Source organism: Sander vitreus, chromosome 8 (assembly GCF_031162955.1).
Source record: "Sander vitreus isolate 19-12246 chromosome 8, sanVit1, whole genome shotgun sequence".
NCBI lineage: Eukaryota > Metazoa > Chordata > Actinopteri > Perciformes > Percidae > Sander > Sander vitreus.
This window is the reverse complement of record NC_135862.1, coordinates 33680465-33691147: the sequence shown is the minus strand read 5'-3', so window position 1 is coordinate 33691147 and position 10683 is coordinate 33680465. Positions and strand designations below refer to the sequence as shown.

General features: G+C 43.1%; 1 protein-coding gene across 1 annotated transcript; it reads left to right on the top strand.

Moving 5' to 3' along the window:
* The first annotated feature begins 80 nt into the window (after positions 1–80).
* On the top strand, positions 81–9361 carry agk (acylglycerol kinase). The gene is made up of 14 exons (XM_078257906.1): positions 81–348; positions 526–565; positions 670–749; positions 861–936; positions 1042–1167; positions 2644–2738; positions 4534–4603; positions 5454–5533; positions 5618–5675; positions 6457–6604; positions 6707–6804; positions 6962–7032; positions 7151–7235; positions 8843–9361. The coding sequence occupies exons 1-14, from the start codon at positions 239–241 to the stop codon at positions 8975–8977; spliced, it is 1272 nt and encodes a 423-aa protein (XP_078114032.1). The 5' UTR covers positions 81–238; the 3' UTR covers positions 8978–9361.
* Positions 9362–10683: the final 1322 nt, after the last annotated feature.

Here is a 10683-nt window from a genome sequence, read left to right as displayed (position 1 = left end):
CTCGTGTTGCCTGAAACCTTGAAACGCGTTAATGGACCACAAAGTGGCACCAACATTGGTTCCGCCCTGTGCTCGGCCGTAATGTTTTGACGTTACACCAACATGTCCACGCTAGTCTGACAGTTGTGGCTACATGACCGCTGGGATGGAAATGTGTCATTCATGAATATAAAACTTCGATGCCGCAGTACATGTAGCACCGCATTCAAACAGAGGGTTCGGGGACTTTAATCAAACAATGGCTCGCGTTGTGAAAGGGTTTCGGACTCTGCGGAATCACTGGAAGAAGTCCACATTTGCTGTGTGCGTCCTGTCTTACGGGGGACACTGGCTGTATGGTAAACACTGGTAAGTATTTCACGTTATGGTATTTCCTCGGAGTAGATCAGTTATATTTATTTGACTGTGAAGCCCTTTGTGACTGGTGTCTGTGAAATGTGCTATATCAAAAGTCGCTTGCTTGCGTGCTAGATGAAGTACAGGGCTGTTAGTGTGTCTTACATTGTGTGTCTTGTATCTTATCAGTGACAATGTTTTGCGGAGGGATGCTTGTCTAGTGGCCAGGGTAAGGCATAACGTATCTGTGTACATATATTGTCATCATTTAAACCAAAACCTTCCTCAAGTGCCTTTAGTCCTAATCGCCGTCATCATCATAATCTCCGTTAGGAATTTGGACGTCAACAGATAGCACCACAGGAGCGTCTGAGGAAAGCAACAGTGATCTTGAACCCTGCAGCTTGTAGTGGGTAAGAAGACAGGCATCTTAAAACCTCTCATTCACAGTTGTAGTTGTGTCTGGACTTCAGAAAACAGTCTTTCTCAGTATATTTCCAACTCCCTCTCTTAATCTTCCCCAGGAAAGCCAACAACCTGTTTGAAAAGAATGCTGTACCTATTTTACACCTGGCTGGTGTGGAGATTACAATAGTAAAGGTATATTTAGCTCTCTCCCCCTCCCCTTAGAATCAATCAATGTTATTAGTGGCTGTGGTAGGGATCCTATTGTGTAACATTCATGATTATATTACCTGTTTACAGACAGATTACGAAGGCCAGGCAAAAAAACTAACGGAGCTCATGGAACAGACAGACATGCTGATCGTGGCCGGAGGGGATGGCACCTTGCAGGAAGTCGTCACGGGTTTACTGCGAAGGCCAGATCAAGTGGGTGTCACATAGTTATTGTGTTGAACCGTCATCAGGCTTTGGTTTAGGGTTGATTGCAGAACGTGATGAGGACAACTTAATCCAAACTTCTCTCTTAAAGCGTAACTCTCGCCAAAATGCAACCTAGGGTCTGTTTGTGAACGTACCCGAGTCAAACTTTAGTTTAAAAGCATATTTAGGACGCAATCGCCACTTTTAAGATTTACCGTATTTTCATTTTTTGGTCAAATGGCCTTTTGAATGGGAGTCCTAGGGGCACTTTTATGCTAGTCTCAAAATAGCTATTTTTAAAACACTAAGAAGGCTCGACACAACGTGAAATTTTGCTCAAAGTATCACCAGGGTCTCTACACCTTAACGAAAGCATTGACAACACTGTTTGTGTACACAGAGTTTACTAAAAAAGGTTTTAACAACTCACCGTAGCTGTTGTTCTTCCAGTCTCCGTCTATCGAGCCAGTCAAAAATAGTCGAGGGAGGAGAGTAAAGATGGAAAGCTCCTAAAGCTTAGTTCCATATAAATGCACGGATAATTCATTGTTTTGTCGTTAGTGAAACACAATATTGACCTTGTAGTTGAAAAAGGAGCCTCATATAAGAATGACATTTCCTCCTATGGAGTCCGTTCATTCGCATTCGGAGATCGCCTATTTTGGACTGGGAAAATGGCGGATAGCGTGAACAACAACTGCTAACGTGAGTTGCTCAAAACCTTTGTTTTTAGTAAACTCTGTGTACACAAACAATGTTGTTAAGGTGTAGAGACCCTGGTGATACTTCGAGCAAATGTTGTGTCGAGCCTTCTTAGTGTTTTAAAAATAGCTATTTTGAGGCTAGCATAAAAGTGCCCCTAGGACTCCCATTCAAAAGGCCATTTGACCGAAAAACAAGAATACGGTAAATCTTAAAAGTGGCGCTTCCGTCCTAAATATGCTTTTAAACGAAAGTTTGACTCGGGTACATTCACAAACAGACCCTAGGTTGCATTTTGGCGAGAGTTACGCTTTAATGATGGATGATGGACAGCTCCCAACCTGGCTTTGATCTGTTTAACCTGCTGCCCTCAGGCAGGCGCTACCGGTGCATCAGAACAAGGACTACCGGATTCAAGAACAGTTTTTTTTCCCAAAAGCCATAACCACTCTGAACCCCCCCCCCAACTCCCAGACTTTCTTCTACTCACTACTGTGCAATATTTAATACTATTGATAATGTTGATAATTACTGTGCAGTTCCATTACTGTGCAATACCTGTATACTGTGCAATCTCATTACTCTCATTGTCCAATATCTATTACTCATTGAATATGATCACCACTATTGGGCAATATTGCACTACTACTTTTATTTAATGTTGTTATATTCTTTACGTATATGTTGGCACTGAGAAAGGAGTTGCTTTTAATCTCATTGTACATGTGTATAGTGACAATAAAAGGCATTATATTCTATTCTATGTTTTTCTGACTACAGGACACAGTCTGTAACACACCGATTGGATTCATTCCACTGGGCTCTCACAACTCCCTGAGTCCAAGTCTTCACCTCCTCAGTGACAACAAGGTCAAGTAAGTATCTCTCCACCATTAATACTGAAACAGATCCAGATTTTATCATCACACAATCTCCAAACCTGTGATAACATGTGTACAGGATGGGTCTCACTTGCTAAATACAGTGGGGAGAACAAGTATTTGATACACTGCCGATTTTGCAGGTTTTCCTACTTACAAAGCATGTAGAGGTCTGTAATTTTTTTATCATAGGTACACTTCAACTGTGAGAGACGGAATCTAAAACAAAAATCCAGAAAATCACATTGTATGATTTTTAAATAATTAATTTGCATTTTATTGCATGACATAAGTATTTGATTACCTACCAACCAGTAAGAATTCCGGCTCTCACAGACCTGTTAGTTTTTCTTTAAGAACCCCTCCTGTTCTCCACTCATTACCTATATTAACTGCACCTGTTTGAACTCGTTACCTGTATAAAAGACACCTGTCCACACACTCAATCAAACAGACTCCAACCTCTCCACAATGGCCAAGACCAGAGAGCTGTGTAAGGACATCAGGGATACAATTGTAGACCTGCACAAGGCTGGGATGGGCTACAGGACAATAGGCAAGCAGCTTGGTGAGAAGGCAACAACTGTAGGCGCAATTATTAGAAAATGGAAGAAGTTCAAGATGACGGCCAATCTCCCTCGGTCTGGGGCTCCATGCAAGATCTCACCTCGTGGGGCATCAATGATCATGAGGAAGGTGAGGGATCAGCCCAGAACTACACGGCAGGACCTGGTCAATGACCTGAAGAGAGCTGGGACCACAGTCTCAAAGAAAACCATTAGTAACACACTACGCCGTCATGGATTAAAATCCTGCAGCGCACGCATGGTCCCCCTGCTCAAGCCAGCGCATGGCCAGGCCCGTCTGAAGGTTGCCAATGACCATCTGGATGATCCAGAGGAGGAATGGGAGAAGGTCATGTGGTCTGATGAGACAAAAATAGAGCTTTTTGCTCCAAACTCCACTCGCCGTGTTTGGAGGAAGAAGAAGGATGAGTACAACCCCAAGAACACCATCCCAACCATGAAGGATGGAGGTGGAAACATCATTCTTTGGGGATGCTTTTCTGCAAAGGGGACAGGACGACTGCACCGTATTGAGGGGAGGCTGTATAGGGCCATGTATCGCGAGATCTTGGCCAACAACCTCCTTCCCTCAGTAAGAGCATTGAAGATGGGTCGTGGCTGGGTCTTTTAGCATGACAACGACCCGAAACACACAGCCAGGGCAACTAAGGAGTGGCTCCGTAAGAAGCATCTCAAGGTCCTGGAGTGGCCTAGCCAGTCTCCAGACCTGAACCCAATAGAAAATCTTTGGAGGGAGCTGAAAGTCCGTATTGCCCAGCGATAGCCCTGAAACCTGAAGGATCTGGAGAAGGTCTGTGTGGAGGAGTGGGTCAAAATCCCTGCTGCAGTGTGTGCAAACCTGGTCAAGAACTACAGGAAACGTATGATCTCCGTAATTGCAAACAAAGGTTTCTGTACCAAATATTAAGTTCTGCTTTTTTGATGTATCAAATACTTATGTCATGCAATAAAATGCTAATTAATTACTTAAAAATCATACAATGTGATTTTCCGGATATTTGTTTTAGATTCCATCACTCACAGTTGAAGTGTACCTAGGATAAAAAATTACAGACTTCTACATGCTTTGTAAGTGGGAAAACCTGCAAAAACGGCAGTGTATCAAATACCTGTTCTCCCCACTGTATATACGTATATGGGTATGGTATGTGTTTCTGTATTAAGTAACTAAAACCCATTTTTCCACCTTGTAAATTTTCCAGAGACATTACATCAGCAACACTGTCCATTCTGAAGGGAGAAACTGTACCTCTGGATGTGCTACAAATCAAAGTGAGGAACTGGTCCTGTTTACTACAAATCCTCCAAGTTAAGGCCCTGACACACCAACCTGACAGCCGACCGTCAGCAGGAAAGGCAGTCAGACTGATCAGTCTCCCCGAGGTCCAAAAAGTGCCTCGGAACACACCGAAGTTACGCCGACTTGAGTGTACGTTCTGCGCATGCGCGAGACATAATACGTCTCCATAACAGCAGGCGGCGCTAATCTGTATTGTAGCCCAAAAAAAATGAAAACCGGCCGCTGATTGGACGAACGCGTCACGTCGGTCTGGTTTCTCCCCGACCATAATGGCGGCTCGTTCGGAATACAATCTCATATTTTACGAAGATAGTTCATCGAAACGTGTTTCTGAAAACATTTTAAGCGAGAAATAGGCCATACAGTTGCTGAATCTGTCTTCATTTCAGATCGACAAAGGTCACTTTAAAAGATTTTCGTCAGATTTTGAGAGGCGTTCGTCACGCTCACCCCGCTCGTCATTGAGTCCGACTGCCCACTGGCCCACGGCTCCTCCTCCGACTGACGATGGCACGGAACACACCAAACAGACTCGGGTCACCGACCTCGCCAGACTGTCCAACGGCCGATTATCGAGTTGGTGTGTCGGCGCCTTTATGAACACAGTATTTGTCTTGAATGCAGATATTTGTTTTCAGGTCAAATTAACAGATGCTTTAAGAAATCATCTCACACTTTATAATATGTCTTTTCTTCATCAAATAGGATGAGGAAGTTTTAGATTATAGTTTGGTTTGTGTAATGCAGTGAGAGATTATGTGTCAGAACTTGGATAGGAATTCAAGTGTGTGTGTGTGTGTGTGTGTGTGTCTGTGTGTCTAGGGGGAAAAGGAGCAGCCAGTATTCGCTCTGATGGGACTACGTTGGGGTGCTTTTAGAGATGTGGCTGCAACAATCAGCAAGTGAGATTACACAATTGGTCACTCAGATTATAACTATGATATCATTTCCCATACAAAGGAGTAATACACCATATTTCCCCATAGATACTGGTACCTTGGACCACTGAAGACAAAAGCAGCACACTGGTTTAGTACTCTACGGGTAAGGCTGTGTTTGTTTTTGACGGTATATTGAGCCAATGTTGGCCTTTTATAAAATATCTGATATTGGAAAGCAATGTCACCTACCTCCAATGGGCTAGAGATTCCTCCCTGGTATGGAAATCTTTTTTTAAGTTCTTTGTTTAACTCTTCAATTGCTAAGTGCATTTTCTTTCAAAGGCAGTGTCTGTGGCATGAATTGCCTGTTGACAATTGAATACCTGATCGGTTGTTGCATTGAGTCACTCTACCTTAAACAGCTGTTAACCTGACAAATATTTTATATTAAATTTATATCAAATCGTGGCCGGGTTGGCTCAGTGGGTAGAGCAGGCGAACATAAACATAGAGGTTTATGCCTCGACACAGAGGTCCAGGGTTCGAATCCGACCTGTGACCATTTCCTGCATGTCTTCCCTCTCTCTATCCTTTCTCACCTAGCTGTCCTGTCCATTAAAGGCGGAAAAGCCCCAAAAAATAATCTTCAGAAAATAAAATTCTATTATATAAGTGTAATAGTATATAGTATAATCCTAGTATCTGATAATGATCCAAATGCTGCTATAGAAGTTTTCCATCCTGACAAAAATATACTGGAAGTATATCATAAATCTAATAAACAATCTATAAATCTAATCAAATCGTCGTCTATAAGATACCGTAGATGTCATGAGGTTATAACTGTATTTCATGTCTCCCCCTGTTTCCTTGTCAACTATGACTGTTATAATTCGGTGGCTGCTGATTAGTATTTTAATCTTACTCGGTTGTAAATGTCTCAGGAGTGGCCCCTGGTCCGGGACGTCTCAGTGTCCTACCTGGATCCCTGCCTCCGGCCCCCTGACCTGCCATCTCAGAAGCCCCCCAGACCCAACCTGCTCTACCGCATCATCCGCAGGCTGAAAAACCGCTGGAACCCTCCTGTCGAAGGTAGTGTTGTGTCACTGGGTTGATACTTTTGGAGGTACAGGCAACAGGACACCAAATCCCAACAGTAAAAGACTGAGTTGTATTTTGTGTGCGTGTGTGCAGAGCCTCCAAAAGTGGAAGAACCAGAGCAGTGGAAGGAGGAGCAGCTGTCGACGTTGGAGCTGTTTATTCAAACGCACAACAAGAACCCAGTCGAGAGGGTCAGTCCAAAAAGAATTGTTTATATAAAGCCTTGTACCTGTTGTTATAAAATCCTGAGCAGTTGAATGGTGACATGATCCCATTAAACCCCACATGCCTTGCTTTCCTCTTTGATTTTTTTGTAAACAACTTGTTTCTATTTATTCGAACTTGCAGCGCATAAATGACTCCCTGATGATCTGTGCGGAACCGGACAATTTGACTGTGGGCGAGTACATCACTGTCGGGTTAGTAGATTCAGTTTTTTTTTATTAATCCATTGCAAACGGAAAACATTATCGAGGCTATATACATTATATAAAAGTTAATGTTGAAGTAAAAGAATGTAAATGTTCTTCATTATAGAAATAAAAAAGAAGAGGACCCCACTGTGTTCACTAAAGACTCCACTAAACTGGAAGCCAGTGCTTGCCGGCTGCAGCTGCCAGAGGTCAGTAGCCCTTAAAGTGCCCATATTATGAAAAAAAACACTTTTTCTTGGATTTGGGGTGTTCTTTTGTGTTTCTGGTGCTTCCACACGCATACAAACTTTGAAAAAAATCCATCCATGCTGTTTTGAGTGAGATACGGTTTCTGAATGTGTCCTGCCTTCAGTCTCCGGGTGAGCTGTTCAAAATCGGCACGGCTTGTGACGTCACAAGGCGAAACGAGTTGGCTAACCGCAACCGTTAGCTCGTAGCGTTAGCATGCTAACGCTAATGCTAACGATGGAATGCTACCTCGTTCTCAATAGCAAAGTACTGCTACAACACACACAAATTCACCATAATCTACAAAAGAACTACTTCCATGTGTGCCCTCATTTAGAAGTCTCCCAGCTAATCCTGCCTTGTAACTGACAGAAGGTGGAGAAACAGCCTTTCTTTTACTGTCTATGGAGCTAGCTAGCTGACATGATCTACATCTGAGCTACTGCACATGTGCGAGTGCAATCAAAGATAGTACAGAAGAAGAAGACGAAAAGAGGTCTCACTCTGTAGCTAAAACAGAGACCAGGTGAAAAGAGGATCTGCAGCAGTGAGAGAGAGCGGTGCAGTACAAAAATATGGTGTTTTTTGAAAATTAAACCATGTAAACCTATTCTGGTACAACCTTAAAATACAATTATGAACCTGAAAATGAGCATAATATGGGCGCTTTAATAAAAAATGTTTTTAAATTAGTGCTTAATCACATTACTGTCATAGTTAACTCACAATTAATCGCACACTTTTATCTATTCTAAATGTCCCTTGATTTCTTTTTGTCCCATTATTTTTTCTCATTTTAATGCTCTTATCAACATGGAAAAGTGGATCGGCCTGGCTTGGACGAGGGGGCGGAGAATTGGCATCAGCTGTGTGCTCGGCCATCAAGTGGTATTTCAGACTGGACGTGCTGCGATGATAGCTCAGTTCACAACGACAAAACACACAGATCACTTTGGTCTTGTCAATGGAACCATTTGGCAACTTTTTAAAAGTAAACTTTCCGTTCAGAATCTTATTGGCATCCATTTCGGCGTCTCGCGCTCGCCATCCACTCAAAACGTAGACAAGTCCCAAACAAGTGTGTGCAGCGTGCCTGTTGTTTTGTTTCCGGTCTAGCTAGATCCGGTGTGGTGTTGTAGTTTTTCTAACGTTACTAGTTGCAACAGCATGTGAAAAAGTTTGCTAGGCCAAAAAGAATGTTAATATCGAGATAAAGAAATTGACGCCGTTAAAATGGGTTTGCGTTAACGCCGTTAATAACGCGTTTAACTGACAGCACTAAAAAAAAATGCAAGCATAGCTGTCTTCGGCTTCCGTTTTTTACTTCTAAAGCTCTGTATGCGTGGCCGGGTTGGTCAGTGGTAGAGCAGGCGCACATATACTGCGAGATTTATGCCTCGATGCAGAGGTTCAGGGTTCGAATCCGACCTGTGACGATTTCCTGCATGTCTTCCCCCCCACCTTCCCGTCAAATTAAAGGCAGAAAAGCCCCCCAAAAAAATTATAATCTAAAGCTCTGTATGTTAGTTTTTGTCTTGACATTTAACTTTACGTCCTGACCCCACAGGGCACCGCTGGCTTCTACAACATCGACAACGAGGAGTATGAAGCCATGCCTGTAGAGATCAGGCTGCTGCCAAGAAAACTACGCTTCTTCATCAGTGCAGAGCGCAGAGAGCAGCTCCTCTTACAGACACAGTGATGAAACAACATTCAACCAGAAAGAAGACAAGATCAGCAAGACAAACGGGTTTCAAGAGAAACCCAAAAGAAAAGAACCAGAAGTAGAACATGAGACTCTGTGGTCATTTTGAAAACGGATATCTGCTTTGCCAGCCGTTTTAAATGTTCATGAAGTACTGATGGAATGTTTTACTACATGTAAACATCGATGGAATATTCAGTTGAACAATTATGAGGCGAATTATATTACATGCTGTTGTATATTAAAGGACCAAGGCTTTGTTTCTTTAAGCCAGTAACCCATGTACAGGTTGTCTTACAAACTGGCTTCATGTTTACTGAATGGTTTACTGTTGCCATCACATTTGAACTTGGTCAATAAAAATAATGTATGTCAAATTTGCACACAGTGTTTTTTTGTTTAGCAGTTTTTGGCAGTAGCTCAAGTCAGTAGGGAGTTGGGTTGGGAACCGGAGGGTTGCCGGTTCAAGTCCCCATACGGACCAAAGTATGGTGGTATCCTGGGCACTGCCAAAGTGCTTTTGAGCAAGACATCGAACCCCCAACTGCTCGGGGCGCCTTTCCATGGGCAGCCCCCTCACTGTGAAATCTCTCCTTTAGTGCATGTATAGGTACTGAGCAGGTGTGTGTAATTCAGGCCTGTGTGTAATGAGTATAATAATAACAGAGTGAAAACATTGTAATTTCCCTTGTGGGATTAATAAAGTATAAATTATTATTATTATTATTTTGGTTTAGATAAGGAGTACAGATGTTTGTTGGAGGGCTGGTGGTGAGGGCGCAAAGTAAAGGTAATGGAGTGTGGGATTGGAAAATGTTATGTTAGAGTGGTGTTGCTACGTAAGTGATTTCCTTTTCATATCGGTGCTTTGAGCTGGCTGAGTAGCCACTGGGGCTCAGTAGAGTATGACTAGGTTGGATATAGGTATATACTGTAGATGAATGATGAAAATAGGGATGCTGCAGCATTCTGAATGTGTTGCAAATGCCCAAGATCTTGGACCAGAGCTGCATTTCATAGCCCTTAAATTGCCTCTTCGAGTCCTCCACTTGCCTCCCTTCCTTCTGCGTCTTAGTCCCTCCCACCGAGGAGACACGAGGAAGTCATGGGAGCAGAAAGGCAACGAGCAAATGTGTTTTTAGAGGGATGAGACGTCCTTTCCTCTGAAGCGTTAACATGAATTCGTCAGCTGTATGGGCAGATTTAGCAACTCCTTCAGTGGCAAGGCTTCCGTGAAGGCTGCTCTAGTGTATCCTCGCCTATAGCTCCTCGGTGATCCCTCTTCGATGCTCACTCCTCGGAGCAGAAATAAGAGCTTTGAGACTTCACAGAGGAGGGACAGAACAACTTCCGGTTCAGCCGAGGATCGAGAAGTCGAGGAGCTATCAAATAAGAGCCATGAGATGGAGCCCAGGAGTTTGGCAGACTCCTTGGTAAGGCTGGGTCTGATATGACAGATGGTGTAGACAGCAAATCTGCAGGATTAAACAAATGGCTTCAATGCCTCTTATATTTGGTTGTTCAGGAAAACACAAAGGGAGGCTCTCGTTTCTTTTGTTGTGGTGGAGAAAAACTCTTGTAGGGGAATGGCAGTGGTTAAATAAGTACCACTACCATTCTATAAAGAAGTTACAATTGTCTCCACCTCAGCCAATGTTAAAGAGACAGTAATAAAGTAACTGTCTTGTCCAGATGATCCTGAA